Source organism: Semicossyphus pulcher, unplaced genomic scaffold, assembly GCF_022749685.1.
Source record: "Semicossyphus pulcher isolate SPU_LCO1_2020_fin unplaced genomic scaffold, fSemPul1.0.p SCAF_5, whole genome shotgun sequence".
Classification (NCBI taxonomy): Eukaryota; Metazoa; Chordata; class Actinopteri; order Labriformes; family Labridae; genus Semicossyphus; species Semicossyphus pulcher.
This window is the reverse complement of record NW_027211726.1, coordinates 29,886,025-29,902,381: the sequence shown is the minus strand read 5'-3', so window position 1 is coordinate 29,902,381 and position 16,357 is coordinate 29,886,025. Positions and strand designations below refer to the sequence as shown.

Here is a 16,357-nt window from a genome sequence, read left to right as displayed (position 1 = left end):
GATGCTGTATGCGGTTTTTGTGTGTGACTTCCTGTTTGGAACGATCTGCTCTGTTCAGCTTGACGCAGGCTTGAAGCGGCCTCCATCAAGAATAGACTCGCCGCGTATCTTTAGCGGAGCAGAGCGGAGAGACGCTTCTGGGACGCGCCGGAGACGGATCGCTGCGCGTGCTTTGGAATCAATTTAAAGGTTAGACTGCATCTGTCATTCCTGTTATCAGGCTGCAGAGTTACAGATTATGGGCTGTAAACGAGGCTCTGCAATGACGGTAGAGTCGATACATTCAAGGTAGACGTACAGCAGGCTACACGCCGTCCTGACAAGATAACACACACGTGAAACAAGTTGCAAAGAGGGTTTAATTTTTGGCAACACAAAAGTAATCTAACGTGTTACTTTACTCAGTAGGTAACAAAGTAATGTAAGAAGTTACTTTTAAAGTAACGTTACCCAACACTGGTCATTATTGACTAGAAAAAGGTCAGATAATCTGTTACTCCTGAATATGAGGTCGCATAGCATCAATTTTACCATCTAGTCTCTCTGTGGTGTCATTTCTAACAGGAAGTGGTCAGAGCGATGCGCCTGTACTCTGTAATCATAACCACACACACACACACACACACACACACACACACACACACACACACACACACACACACACAGTCATATTAAAGAAGTAGAGACAGAGTGAGTCACATTACAGCCAGTGTTTAATCGAGTATTCAATGAGTATGTTTTCTCACAAGGCATTAAATGTACAGCAAACTACCACTACCGTCATACATGGTGATGGGCTCACTCCATGCCAGAAATAATACCATGACTACGTGTCACTGCATGAACACACATCCTGAGGCCATGCACTAATATCAGACTGAAGCACTCGCTCAGTCTGAGCGTCTTTACATGAAACCATCACATGAAACGGGAAAAACACGCGCAAACTTCTAGAGAGAGAAGATGACGACCATGTTATAAACAATGCAACGACAATAAGAACAACAACAATCGACGAGAACAATAACAGTATTAAAGCTTTTCATGACCATATCAACATTCAGTGTATTGGAAAATACAATCCCAATAGACTCTTTGTATAAAAAAGAAGCTTTTCAAGTCAGCATGGAACAAATAACAGTTCGTTTTTTCTCCGGGTGGGGGCGGGTGGATGACAGGAGCGGGTGTGCTTCCATAGATTTCAGAGAAAGGGAGGGGAGGTGTGTGTGTGGCTGTGTGTGTGTGTGTGTGTGTGTGTGTGTGTGTGTGTGTGTGTGTGTGTGTATGTGGGATAAGGTGAGGGGTCCGGGAGGAGGTGTGCAGGTCTATGTGGCGTAGCGTTTGGTCCACTGTTTGGCTATCCTGTCGTGCTCGGCTCTGTTGGTCAGGTACTGTGTGGCGATGCTTCCAACCAGAGGGTCGGCTGAAACACAAGAGGAGACATCAGTCAGACTCAGCACAACTAACTGATGATTAAACACGGTTCCTTCACACTTTAAGACCAGAGTACAAAAACAAAAGCTAAAAGAGGAAGTATGGTATCCATACTTTCCCATAACATTGAATAAACACATTAATATTAGTGTTTCCTGTTTTTACTCTCTTTAATAAATGAGTTGTTTTCTTTAGCGTCTGTGCAGCCTTGTTAATTCAGTGTTCTTGGAAACCATAGAAGCCATAAAGAAAACATGATTGCTCTCCTGTCTTTTTCCAGCACTGCATAACTTTACTAATGAAAACTAATTTCATTCATGCTGCAACCTTGTCTCCGTGCACCAAGCAGGTGTTTAGTCCTCTACCTGACTCTGATTTGGCTGTTAAATACAACACTTAAGACTCTTCAGCTTTTTGCTCCTGTATCAGTCTACATGAGTTTTCCAAAAGTGCCATTAATACATTCCCAGCCGATTAACATGTTTAGTGTTCCCAGTCTCTCTCCCTTTTTTTTTAACCATGTTATTTAAATGGACAAAGGATCTTAATCAGCTAGTGGGCTAAAACTGACGTCAGAGAGACACTGAAGCTGCTTTCTTCAGTGTCTCTGCTCCAGTTTTAATCATCCAGTAAATGTGTTGATGAGAAAGGAAGACCTTCAGTCCATTATCTATACAGCTTATCCTGTTCAGGGTCGCAGCGGGACTGAGCATGCAAACTAGAGAAAAATACTATTCGACATTCGCCAACCATTATCTCTGACGGCTTTGTTTTGCTCTCAAATGACATTGTTGTAGATTTATGATATGCTAGTTTAACGTGGCAGAGTTGGTTTTATGGACTCTTTGAAGGCTGCAGAAGTCTCTCGATTTTTCTCCTGTTTCGAATCTCACAACGCCACAACCGCTCTACCGACACTTGGCTTTTAAGGACATTTCAGATCAAAAAAAAAACTGGGCTGTTGCACATCAAAGAGACGCAATGCAACAAAGACACAGCTGACCGTCTCCATAGCAACAACATGCACACACACTACTTCTGCGTTATAACGTTAGTTAATACTATATAACATTAGTATTAGGCCCAGGTTACATGAATTATCTAACTGGATTTCTGTTATCTTTATAAAAAGAACAGTGACAGTGACATGCTCACAATGTTAGCTGTAACACTGATTAATAAACGTTGAAGACAGAGAGTTTGGAAAGAGAGGATCTGGAGCCGTCTTTGGCTACTGCAGCGCCAGAGACAGGGTGCCTACGCCAATATAAGCTGTTTCCTGATTGGCTGGAGTGAAACAGCGACATCATTCTGTTCTAAAACTGCATTTGGAGATTTGACAAGTCAAATCTTTTGCAACTCCACGTAACTGCTTCAGACGCTCTGCAACTAACCAGCTCACAGCGCTGCAACTTTCTCTGCAACATTCTCAAACTGTTTTGTTATGTTGCAAATCATTGATCTGAATTGGGCTTAATACTTTCTTCTTTTGTTATTTAATGGCGGTTAGCAAAGCTTTCAAATGCACTACAGCCACTGCCTGCCCTTAGTACTGCATTACAAGCAGGCGCCGGTAAAAGCAATGAAAAAATATATTTTTAAGATGGTCAACAACCCCCTCCGCCTGCACCTGGGTTCAGACAAGAACCTTCTAGCTGTGAGGTGACAGCGCTAACCACTGGACCACCGCGCCTCTGTGGATAGATTGGCTTCAGATGAAAACATTGTGAAAGACCAACACTCATTTTAAAACTATGTTTGTGAAGTTTACGTCCTGCATCAGGCTCTCTGCTGTATGCGTTTTTTAGCTGCTTCTTTGCACAAAGATTCGACGAGTGTCAATCGACTTTCTGCAGATGTTTGTAATCTTTTAATGTCTCTGAATGGGGAGCACCAGAAAAACTGCAATGTGCATTAAAGTCAAGGGAAAGACTAATTGTTCATCATGTGCTCAGAAACGTCCTGGTAAATCTCCTGGTAACATTTTAATAATTCTTTTAGGAACTCGAGACAAGAACATCCCCAGGAAACTGACTGTTTTAGAAATACTGGACGTTGTAACATTTAGAAGAAGAACTCAGATTTTCTGAGGGGGAAAATGTGATTTCAGCGACAGCCTTGAAAACTACACATCTGTGACAGTCATATTTTATTTATGAGGACGTACAGCATGTTTACACAGTCGCACGGTGCTGTTTGACATCCAATTACCTGACGCAGTGCATCAGAGTGTAAAACGGTGTAGAAACCTGCAGCCGACCACCTCGGCTCATCAGCATGCATGGGACTTTTATTACAACCCGTGAAAAAGCGCAGAAAAGCCATTCGTCAAACAAACGGAGCTCTATCAGTCCCGCGCTCCGAAGTGAAGCTTGTAGCGTGTGACGGACAGCGCCGCCGACGCTTTTATCGACAGCTCGGTAAAATGTGCTCGCTGCTGTAAATCACAGGTGATCATAGTTTCTCCAGCAGCAGCAGCAGCAGCAGCAGCCGTCCTGTCTGTTGATTCACACACATCCGGTCAGTAAACTGCCTCCTGTATGAATCCCCACCGGCTCCTCTATTGATCGTGCTGATGCTCGACTCGCTGTCCTGCTGGTCAATTTCTCAGTGAGGTGACAGAAACAAATTCCCTGAGCCTCACACACTCTGCCTGGCTTCAGAGCGGCTCCAGGGGCTCGGCCTGCTGACGGAGCGCTGCGATGAGCTCGGCTGAGCAAGCAGCACAAACACCCTGCTCACTAATCCCTGCCAGGGTTTCAATGATGGGGTTTTTACAGGCTTATAGCCACATTTCTGGATGAATGGATGCTTACATATCACAGCATTGTGACTTGCAGCTGGAAGCGTCTCACTTCTGAAGTGACAGCTTGTGAAAGATTTCCTGAATCATCACGTCAAAGGCTGCTGCAAGTTACGCTTCCCTTGTTTGACCATTTTGTGCCTTGAAAGGACGAAGCGGAGACTGGCCTTGTTTGATTAGGACTCCTGAAGGTCGGATTAGAGGCAGTGAGGCTCCGCTCACACAGACTATTTTCTTCATTTTCAAAACTGACAATCCGACAAGCACACCTCAAAAAAAGGAGTTCTTGTGTGCGAAGGTGAGAACTCTCTCGCGCTTGTTTTCTTTGCACCCAGAGAGTTGAACACCATGAACGTCTTTGAGGAGAAAGGAGAAACTGTTCACCATAATAAATCCATGAAAACACGTTTGGTGTTTGAAGGTTTGAAGCATTGTGTCATCATGCAACAGTTTGATATAGGAACATTTATGGACTCTTGTGTGTCATACTATGAATGTCCAACTTGTTCTCATCCTCAGGTTGTGAAATACTGACTAACTTTTGTCGCGGTCCCCCTTTTCGTCTCATGTACCGTCTGTACTTCTGTTTTCAAGTTACCTTTTAGCAGCTGTTTTAAGGAACCCTTCAGCATCTGTTTAAAGGTGTCCTTAAGTGTCTGTTTGAGGTAGCAGTGTCTGTAACGACGTTTAGCTGAAAGGGACTCTGCGGACCGAATGGAGTTTGGTAGCTCGTTCCACCACCGGGGACTACAGAGGAGAAGAGTCTGGTTAGCAACTTAGAGCCCTGCTGTGATGGGAGTACCAGGCGCCTTTCATTTGCGGAGCGGAGTGGGCGGGACGGAGTGTAGACCTGGATGAGGGCGTTCAGGTAGGCAGGAGACGTTTTGTTGCAGGGTTTGAATTTGATGCGAGCGGTGACTGCGAGCCAGTGGAGGGATATGAGCAGTGGAGGGATATGAGCAGTGGAGGGATATGAGCAGTGGAGGGATATGAGCAGTGGAGTGACGTGTGCTGTTTTGGGTTAATTGAAGACCAGTCACGCTGCTGTGTTCTGGATCATCTGCAGAGGTTTGATTGTGCATGCAGGAAGGCCTGCCAGTAAAGAGTTGCAGTGATCAATGCCTGATATCATGAGAGCCTGTACCAGCAGGTGTGTTGCATGCTCTGACAGGTAGGGTCTGATCTTCCTGATGTTGTACAGGGCAAATCGACACGACCGAGCAATCGAGGCCACAGGAACCTTAAAGGTTAACTGGTTGTCAATTATGACGCCCAGGTTCCAGGCATTGTTACACGGGACCTGAATCCCGGCTGACAGACGTGTTTATTGGACCCATCCATCGCTCTTAAATATCATCCCTAACAGACTAAATCAGCCTTTCCCTCCTGCTAAGGTAAGACCTCCATGTTGGCTCAATATTACGTGGGTTTTAAACAACTTGAAGTGCATAACTTTTTGTGTGTAGAAGCACAAACAGTAAATGAGAACAGCCGGATTAAGGAGGAATTGTAGAAACTAATTAATTGGAAGAAGACTGAGCCTTTACTGTTTCCAGATGGTTTCAGGAGAAGCAGACTTCTGTAAATTGGTGAAACCCAGAAGATAATGAGACAAATATTGGAACTGTTGGACCAACAATGCAATCACAAGAACAGATTAGCTGTGTGAGTTTATGTTTCGTTGTTTTCTGCCTCTTCAGACGGAGCACAGACGGCAGGCAGGAGCTGCACGAGCCGCGGACATAAACTGTTTTTATCTCGCACATTCTGATATCAATCCAGATAGCAGAGCCGTCCTTTCAGGCAGCGAGAGGCAGGTGTTATTACAGGTTTGACAAACTGACACCGCCTGAAGCTACTGAGGGAAAGAAGCAGACACTTTTATTATAAAAGACTGGCCGGATATCCGCACACATCAGCCAGATATATACGAGGGAGCCCAGACAGCAGCAGCAGGAGGAATCCCTCTGGCTTTGTTAAAAATTTAAGGTTACTTTTTGGACGTTTCACAGGAAAAGACAGGGAGGAAGAGCGGTGACATCCGACAGAGGCCCTGGGCTGGATTTGAGCCTAAGATACGCTCTGACAAGGATAGAGGCTGAGCCCTGATGAGCCACCAGCCTCAGGTAGAGATCTGCCCGTGGGACTATATGAGGGCTCAGTGTGGCATGACGGCAGGGACCAAAGCCCCCGGGAGGGTTGATTAACTGTCATTCCATCCTCCTCCCACGCCTTAATGAGCCACATACCAATGATCTCCGCCTGCACGGGAGAGGGAATCTTCAGACGGAGGGAGGTGGAGGGATATTTTTAGGGTATTTCAGACCCACATTCAGCTCTTGAGGCTGGGTTTAAAAAACTTAAACAAGTGGAGAGAAGTGCAGCGGGCGGACTGATTTTGATGAGGCAAGAGGCAGAAAGAGGGATAGGAAAGTGCGTGGGCAACAGGAAGGAGGGGTGACGGCTGTTTTTTTTAGTTTTCGGCAGGGACGGGGGTGTCAATCACGTCTCTTTTGTATCCTACTTTAAAGGAATCCGTTCATTTCATCTCGCCAACATCTAAAAAACGTGGAGGAAGAGGAGGAGAGGAAAAGCTATTCTCATTTTTTCGCCCACGGAGGGAGAATATCCGCTGCGAGGTTTATCAAAGAGCAATCCCTGCAGAGAGGCCACAAGCTATCATCAGAGGATTCACAATCATCACTATCGCTCTTTCTTTTCTGTTGCCATCTCATTCCCGCTCCATTCACTGAAATCACCCGTCTGTCTTCTGCCCTTTCATGTCCCTACCTTTCTCCCTGCGCCACATTTCTCACACGTCTCCCTCTGATATTAGACACCTTTTTACAGCTGCTTTTAGCACCTCTGCTTTCAATTTAATACTTCACCCCACCACACATTAACGCATTGGTAGCTGAGGACAAGATGAACTGGGAGACGACTGGTTTAACTGGTTCCATAAAGAAAGATCTCCCATGTCTCCTGTCCAGCTGTGCTGGTTAACTGGGCCATAATGGACCTAATTAGCTTTAAAAATGTCGTCTCTTCGACTCAGCTGTTTACAGGCTTGTGTTTAGCAGGCCCGGCCTGGTTCAATATTGATCTGGCTGCAATAAAGGGAGCAGCAATACTCAGGCTCACTGTGAACAACACATCATTGTAAGAGGAGGAATGCAAATGTTATTTAAATGATGGATTTTTTGCTTCTCATGTCCACAACAGCTATTCTTTCACACTGAGGGAGCGTAAGTGAGGGTCATTAGAGAAAACACTGTAATCTGTTGCTTCTAAAGGTTTCAGTCTGCTGCAGATGAAGTACTGAAAGCATCTGAGATCATCTCTCCAAAGGCAGCACAGGCAGAAAAAAGGGTGTTTTAAATGACATTGATCTTCTAAACTGATCTCCATCTCCATACATTTCTGCCCTACCTCAAAAAATAGTCGAGTTGACGACAGCTACACTTAAGAAAGTGCAATAAACCTTTCGTGTGCAAAAATGTAATTCTTCATCCGGAGCATCAACATGTAGAAAAGCCTTTTTAAATCTGCACAGTGTGGCTGTTTTACCTGAGCACAGCATGTAGTTCAACTGAGAGGTTAATGTTGGAAACAAGCTACAATAAAGTCTGCATGCTCTTAAGCTTAGTACACCTAGGGGAGAATTCACTAAGAACGGATTGCAGCCGCTGATAGCACCATAAGTTGCGCATCATTTATCTGCCCCGTCTCATGGTCCGATTCACAAAGCAAATTGCACTGATGATATTGAAGCGCAGACACGCCCATGAAGATTTGCAGGGCCGTGAAGTTTGCTCTTGTTTTGCTCTCTGCTGCGCTCTCACGCATTGACTGAGCTCCACACTGACGGAGCTCAACTCCACAGATTGATGATGAGCAGGGAGAGGAGGGGGCAGCTCTTTTAACAGTTTAGACTCGACAGGTGTTTGCTAGTTTCACTGTCTGTGACGCAGCTTCATTTGTTGTGCGAGCCTACAACAGCAGCTCGTACATATGATAATCCCCGTCATGTGTGTCGGCTCCAGACCGTCTCCACAAAGTGTGCCCGTGTACCAGGGTTGAGCCTCGGACTGATTGATCTCAAAATTATTAGAATAATGCTAAAATATTATTTACAGACTGCAGACTTTTTTTTTATCACACAAAAGGTGAATTGTCGCCATGATCAGTGTAAACTCAGAGCGTGACAGCCCTTATAATACTGCGCCGCAGTTACCACCAGCTCTCCGCAGACGGTAATATTTGCACCCTTACTGCGCGGTGCTGTTAGAGCTGACGTATGTGAATTAGTTGCTTTTTGCCACGAGGCTCATTTGTAAAGAAAGGGACCAAATTTGCAGAGACGCTGTTTTCTCTGCAGCGCACTTTGGGGTGCATTTAACCCTCTGCGTGTGCTTCAAGAATGAGGCGGAGTGTTTTTGTCTCATTTGCACAGGTTAAGCTGCTGCAAAAGTGGTGCAATCCTTCAGTGAATTAGGCTCCTACTATCTTAAAATGTGGTACATTCTTTTAATCTTAGGTACCAGCAGAGACAAAGCAGCAGTAAATGCAGGCAGTGAATCACATCAGCAGAGGAAGAACAGACAGTCTAACATCTTTTTTATGATGATTTATCTGCTTTAAGCTCAGACAGGCTGATATGCAGCTGATTTAGTCATCACATTAAGGCTATAATAGCACAAGGTTAACACACTCAAACACTGCTTTTATACGTGCAATAAGTTACACTTTAACAATGTATTTCAACGTATTGATTTGAAAAGGAGATTCATGTTTCGCAGGATGTTTCCTTCACTGTAACCCGCCTGTCCGTCCTCTCAGCCTGCTGAGCGACTCAAACCGCAAAGTGACACACTTCTACGTACATTATCCACACAGAATGGACGTGTCAGTCAGGCTGTCACAGCTGAAATTGGAAGGCAATATGACAAGGAGAAATGTGTGTGTGTGTGTGTGTGTGTGTTTGTGTGTGTGTGTGTGTGCTGCAGCTCTCACCAGGGTTGCAGTCAGTGAGCAGGGAGCAGATGGACAGCAGGACCTTGGAGATGGTGAGGGCAGGACTCCAGTTGTCCTTCAGGATGTCCAGACAGATCACCCCCTGACTGTTGATGTTACAGTGGTAGATCCTCGTACGGAACGTCACCTGCACACACACACACACAGACAGACAGACAGACAGACAGACAGACAGACAGACAGACAGACAGACAGACAGACAGACAGACAGACAGACAGACAGGTTAATCAATACTGTTCATTAAAAGACAACTGTTTGCTTTTAAGTTACATAAAACCTCTACTGGTATTTTGCTTTTTGTGATGTCATTTGTTCAGATGTTTCAGATGTTTCAGAACTTCAGCTCGACAGCTTTGTATGTACATAAACCATATTAATGTAAGAAATAACTGAAATTGTGCAATAAATAATAATAATAAACACACAAAACATATTGATTCAAGACTGTTCTGAATGGGGTGCATGTTTGACACAGTTGGCAGAGCAGACGCCACATGTGCAGAAGCATGTGCATGTCATCCCCCATTATCTCCTCCCTGCGTTTCCTGTCTCTCTTCTGCTGACCGATGTAATAACGGCAAAAAAGGTACAAAAATATATATATGTATATAGATAGACATTCTCATTTTTTAAATGTTATTTATTGTTATGTAATTTCTAGTAGTATCTTTAAATGCTGTAAATTCCTTTAAATGAAGACAACCTAAAGGCCATATGTAAAATCTGGACTATAAGACGCACCGAAGTTGATTGCTGTGAGGATGGCGGCTGCACTGGCGATCATGACGGTGCATGTCCGTGATGAAGCTTTAGCTATATTATAGAGCCATCGTCTGGCTGAAATACCCAGATGAAAATACATAATACTGTAACACAGTAACACATCAAAAGTGTGATTTATACGCCAGATTTCACGGTAAATAAAGTTTTCTCCAGATATTATCTCCTGCGCCACATCACGGCCATCCACTACTTTCATACGTACATAAAGCACAATGCCTCGGTCCACGTCTCCAGTGAGCGGCACAATACACTTTTCTGAACATTTTTTATTATTAAATAAACAACTACAGATATGCAGCCTTCTCTGTAAATGCAGCCACAATTAAACCTTCTGAACAAGGGTCAAAAAATGTAGTCAGTTACATTCTGATGATTCCTCCAAACAGGTCTATAATGGGGAGGATCCCTGAAAAAGGATGCAGACTGAGAAGGTTCACTCCATACTCTGTCTAAAGAGCGTGAGGATGATCTGCATTAGTCAGTAAAGTAAAGACAGGCCTGCATTACTGCCTAACATCAGCACAAGCAGCAAGCTCATTAAGCAGTGACCTTTGACCTCTTTGCTTGCTTAAAATGAAGGCTGCTGACCAGGACAGACAGGCTGCCTGTGCTCCATCTCTCTTTGTGGCTGCAGCTCGCCCTCCTTTCTTTCCTCCCTCTCCTCCTCTCATTCTGTCTCTTTTCCTCCCTTCACATCCTCTTATGAGAAACAAACAACGGTCGCTTCCTCCCTCACGTTCCACGCTGGTGTTACAGAGACAGGACAACAAACAGGACGCTTCCCCTGAAAGGATTCAAGTTGAAAATGCAGAGAGAAGGTGATTGATGGTGATTGGTTCTTCTTCTGTTCTTCCTCCTCTGCTCAGACGGGTTAGCGGTAGCATGCTAATGCTGACAGCCCATGAAAAAGATCCTTGGCCGGGCTGTGTGGGCTCATTAACAGGCTTTAATCCCATCATGGTTGATGCTAATAGATTATGATGCTGCCTCCGCGTAACAAAAGCTACGGGTCTAATCCTGCATCCCCTCTGTGTTATGGATTTAAACCTCTGCCTCTAACCTCTGTATTGTCGCTTTGTATCCCGACAGCTCTCAGTCTGATTAAAAAACATGCATTTAAACACAGTATACGCTTTGATACCTCAATATGAATAAGGACAGAGTCTGCTGCCATTTTCTTTTCCATTCCCCGTCTTTAAACACCGCCGTATCCCATACTGTGCTCTGTTTAATGTTTACTTCATGTGCCATCTTCAGTTTGTGGATCGTTTAACCTTTATTCCTTTCACTCCATTGTTACGTCTCTTTTCTTTTTGCCCTCTCTAAACAAGTCCTCTGGATTGTGTGATTAAAACTGAATCTCTAGCAACGGTCTGTTATCAAGAAATATCAGACGTCGGAATGCTGTGATTAACCAATCAGAATCAAGTATTTAACACAGCTGTGTAATAAAGTTTTATAATTTCAGAACTTCATGGTTTTAATATTTGTACAATATTTCAGTTTAATCATCATTTTTAATTTCTATTTTGTTTTCTGAACATTTTTGAACTTTTTTACTGTTTAACTATAATCATGTTTTTTCATCATTATTATCTTTTTCACTTGTGTTTATCTTTTAGCATTTTAATTTCCCTTCTGGGATTAGTTAAGTACTCTATCTATTTAATTGCTAATTGTCTTATATTTTATTTTTAATTAACCTTTCTACTTTTCTTGATGTCCTTGATTGATTCATAAAATTTGCTTTAATCAATATTTTTGTTCCACTTTGGTTTAGACTCCAACAACAACCTAAAAACAACTTGTTTAAGAAACACAGTACACAGGTTATGTTTCCTTGCATGTTAGCAAACTACTGCTCTTGGCACATCCAGCAGACATGAATCAACATCAGCTTTCTCTTTCAGTCATTTTTTAGCCACCTTGTGAATGCATGTCATAGCTCTGTTTCTGGTCTCCATCAACTCCTAAAAACATCCAGGTGTTAAGCTGTTCAATGTTAAACTATATACAGCTTGAAACTAACTTTCTCTCTCTGTTTGGGGCTGAGCATAGGAGCAGAGGAGTTCTTTCGCTGCCTGCCACGGCTGGAAACAACACGATGAGAGCGGTGAAAGTGAACAATGACAGGAAAGTTGAGTAAACGATGAGCTGATGTCGCTAAAATTCTTCACAGAGCTCAGAGGAACTGCAGAACGAGCTTGTTATACTGTGCTACTTTGTCACTATGAGCAACCCAATCCACTTACACAAAACTATTCTAACTGATAATGTAAAATATATATAACAGTTAATAAATGTCATGATATTGCATAATTAAAGTGCCATTAAGAGAAAATCTGAGGTGATTTACAGGCAGGAAAAGTTCCCTTCACCTGTGGAGGGACACATGTAAGCTGGTTTAGCTGTAATAGAGCATGTCCCTCATTTTCTTCTCTCTGTTCATTTACAATGTCAACATTTAACTTTCATTTTCAGCAAACGGAACAGGAAGCTTTTGAACTGATTTATAATCTCACGTCAAGGCAGCCTGTGTTACATGTCTTAAATGAGCCAGAATAGAAAGGTTTGGTTTGTTAAATTGCTCAGGATTCAAAAGTCCAAGCTCGACTTGATGGCACATTAAACAGCCTGTTTAATGTGTGTGTTACAATTTAATTTGAAGGCATGAGGAAATTAGCTTTGATAGAGGCATATAATGTCAGTTAGAGGAGTCTAAACTTTCAGCCTGAACAGGTCGTGGATAAGACTCAGACGAATGTTGGACCTAAATAAAAAAGCTGACGTCCTTGCCACCCTGAGCCTCTATCTAAGAGAATCAGTGTCGGCTTTAACCGGCCTCATCATCCTAACATTAGCCAGTGAGCCAGCGGAGTGAGCAGCTGCAGCTGTCGGATCGGTGGCTGTGAGCCGGTGAGCTGCTGGATGGCACGGCTCACAGCCGGACTGGAAAAACAAGGCAGCAGGAGGCCAAGAGTTAAGACGAGCTCAGTTTCCCCCTCAGTGCCGACTGCCAGGAAGGAGTCGCTGGTCAGGAGGGAAATGAGGAGACGGTTGTTTCTCTTTTTGGAGTCATGTTTCACAAAAGACGGCAGATTAAATACCCACGGCTGTAACAAAATTCTATATATAATCTATTTTTCACTGTGAAACGGCCAGAGTAGATGCATTTTTATAAGGTCTGGAGGTGGAGGAGTCAAGTCTCTTGTTTTCTATTAAACTCTGCAACTGTAGTTTAAGCCGACCCACACTAAAAGGTTTTTAAAATCTTAACTGATGTGTACAATGTGAGCCCACACATGGCGACAAACAGTGATAGACTGAACAGTTTTGGTCCTGTAGTGTGTGGAGAGCAACGATATGACCCAAACGGCACACCACACACTAACAGGTTCATTCACCTACAACCAGAGTCCGATTCTCACAGCTGGAAATCTCACTGAATCTCTCGCGGTCAAACGAGACTTTAGAGTGAACAAACATGGCGGACGACGGGCAGGAAGAATTGGCGACGATAGAAAATAGAACAAACTGTGGATGAAGACGGCGTGAACACGGGCTGTACATGTTACTTTATGCTTCATGTTTGCTTTAGTCGCCGTGGCTGCACTTGTTGTGCTTCCTGCTTCAGTCGGCTTGCTTCCTGATTGGCCATCGTTTGGTTCCACGTGACGATCCACAGAGTGAGTGCTCGGCTGTCCACGGGGTTCCCCACACACAACAGGATATCACATTGTAAATATTGAACACATTTAATTTTTTTAAATCGGTGCAGCCTCGACGTCCTTCTGAGCAGATTGGGGGGAGTAAAGTCACTCTGAACATCCCTCACACCACAGGAACATCTGGAGGGATCATCTTAAGAACCATCAAAACATCAGGCCTTTGCTTGCTTTATTCTGAAGGAGGAATCAGGCCCAAAATTGTCTTGATTATCTTGTACTGTGTACCCCGCATTGGTCTCTGGTGTGTACCAGGGTTGGGTGTAATTTCAAAGTTTACAAAGCTCTAATACTCTAATAAAAAATAAAGTTGTTAATGTGGAATATCTGTACCTTTTCAACAAAATAAAGTTGTTAATGTGGAATTCATGCACCTTTACAACCCGGGCCCTATTTTGTTTGACATAATTTGGTGTGTAAATGTCCAGTGTGGAATTTCTCCAGTGGTCAGCCTCAGCTGGCAGCTGTAAAACAGACAGTAATGGCTGATACATATCTCATTTCACAGGCTCAGATTGTTTTTCTAAGTGTCTGATGACATAACAGAAAGGATCCCTACAGAGATAGACCTCTTGTTAAAGAGCAAGAAGCCTTTTTCAACAGCGTTACGCTCTCTTAGTATCGCTCTCTTCAAACCACCAGCCTCCATTAACAAAAACAGCAGGACATGTAGCTGCTGGTTGACTGCTGCCTCGCTCATTGGTTTGTTTGTATTTTCACTGGTTAGTTTGGATCCAACACGATGTTTATACAACTATTGTGTTAAAAAATGACTGTTTTTGTCAATGGAGTCTGGTGGCTTTGAACATAGCGATGTAACGGCTGTTTTTTGGTTGAAAAAAAGGATCTTACACTTTAACAAACATGTCTACCTCTGTAGGGATCCTTTCTGTAATGCTGTCAGACACTTAGAATAACAATCTGAGCCTGCAAAAACAAGCACTTTAGTGGACGCACTCTGAGTCGTGCAATGGCCTGCAGGGAATGCGATGTAGCTATTGCAACAGGGTGTTCTGATTTACTGGACCACTTCCACAAAGTTTTAAACCTATGAGTCATTTACACACACAACACATTACAGCATTATCATATCACATTTGCCCTTTAGTGGGTGACTGTGTGAGATCATGAGGGAGAAGTGACTCAATTCCAACCTTATCATTTGCCTAAATTAGCACTGTGGATTTGATTAATTACATTTATGTACCTATGGGTATCATGCTTTAATCCCTGTTTTGTTAGCATACAAAAATGGTCCTCCAGCACTAAGTCATTTAAAAAGGGTCTTTATTAGGGTGTCTGATAATGTGCCTCTGGAAGGGGGGTTTGACTGGGGTTAAGGGCTGTGGTCATCTCCCTACAGTAACAACAGTGAACATTAATAGTAACAATCATAAGCAACACAAACATGCGTTTTCTGGCTGTCATGGCAACTCGAAATTCACACTTAGGCGAGCTATCAGTTACTAGCATACCTAAACCGACTGGGCTCCACTGTAGTAAAGTAAATCTTTATCAGTAACCATGGCGACAGCTGTGAGACATTCTGCGGTTTGTTCCTCTGTTTCTCCCTTGTTTAGTGATGGAGAACAGGTGTCTGATTTCTGCTAACGTTAGCCACTGCAGATGAAGCTGGAGCTGCTGCTTGACTGACACTGTCTATGGATTAAATTGGAACATAACTTAGAAGTGCTGATAACCGAAGCTAGCTACCAACAGCGACTGAACAACTGCAGGTTTATTTATTACTTCATTTTTAGTTTGGTAAATCTCATCTGCAGCGTTGCCATCAGAGCTGACTCAGATGCTGCACAGTGGACATAATAGCAGTAAGCCTAACAACGGTTAGCGTTAGCTTTAGTATTAGCTGTTTTGCTAAAGCAGTCAAACCATAGACTGTAAAAAAATATGGATAACATGACAGCTCACTAAAAGTGAAGCCAAACCCTCTCTATCGCCCCCTGCTGACTGGCTGCAGTATAGGTCATAAAGCCCGCCTCCTCCATGCTAACAGATGGGACATGAGTCAAGCTATAAAATCATTATAGTTAGGTCTTTTCATGCTGATTCATGTCCATGTTCATTTTTCTGACTAGTTTATTTTTAATTAGTTATTTGATGCTGTAAAAAGGATGATTGACAGCTCTGTTGACAAATCCGGCTCCTGGAGTCGATCTGTTCTGGATTAGCAGAGTAGAGGAGGAACGGCGAGAGGAAGCGTGTCACTACAGTCATTTAAGTTTACATATCTGTGAACGTTAACCTCAGAACAACACAAGAAGCTGTTCTGCTGTTAAACACGCCGGCGTGCGGGATCCTTGCTGTTTTTTGGTTAGCGGAAGTGGCTACAGCTGCGTCACCCACCGATCTCTACTGCGCAGACTCTGGCTCCAAATGATGTCACCTTCACAAGATGGCAGCGCCTATCATGGGGGCTTTTTTAGAAGTTGCAACAACTACGCGAAGATTTCCACTCCAAATGAAGAGCACTGAAACAGTGACAGGAGTCACAGGATGTCAATCACACGTGAAGTCGTGGCAACCAAATAAACAACAGCAGGTGTTTTAACGGCAAAA

At 43.5% G+C, this 16,357-nt stretch overlaps 1 protein-coding gene across 1 annotated transcript in view; it reads right to left on the bottom strand.

Annotated features, from left to right (window-relative positions):
* Positions 1-695: 695 nt before the first annotated feature.
* Positions 696-16,357, bottom strand: part of LOC138608806 (ubiquitin-conjugating enzyme E2 E2-like) — a 79,098-nt gene continuing 63,436 nt past the window's right edge. The window contains exons 5-6 of the mRNA XM_069681380.1: positions 9,251-9,398; positions 696-1,423 (exon numbers count right to left, since the gene is read on the bottom strand). Coding sequence (XP_069537481.1) covers positions 1,326-1,423; positions 9,251-9,398 — 246 coding nt within the window. The 3' untranslated portion in view covers positions 696-1,325. The remainder of the gene's footprint in view (positions 1,424-9,250; positions 9,399-16,357) is intronic.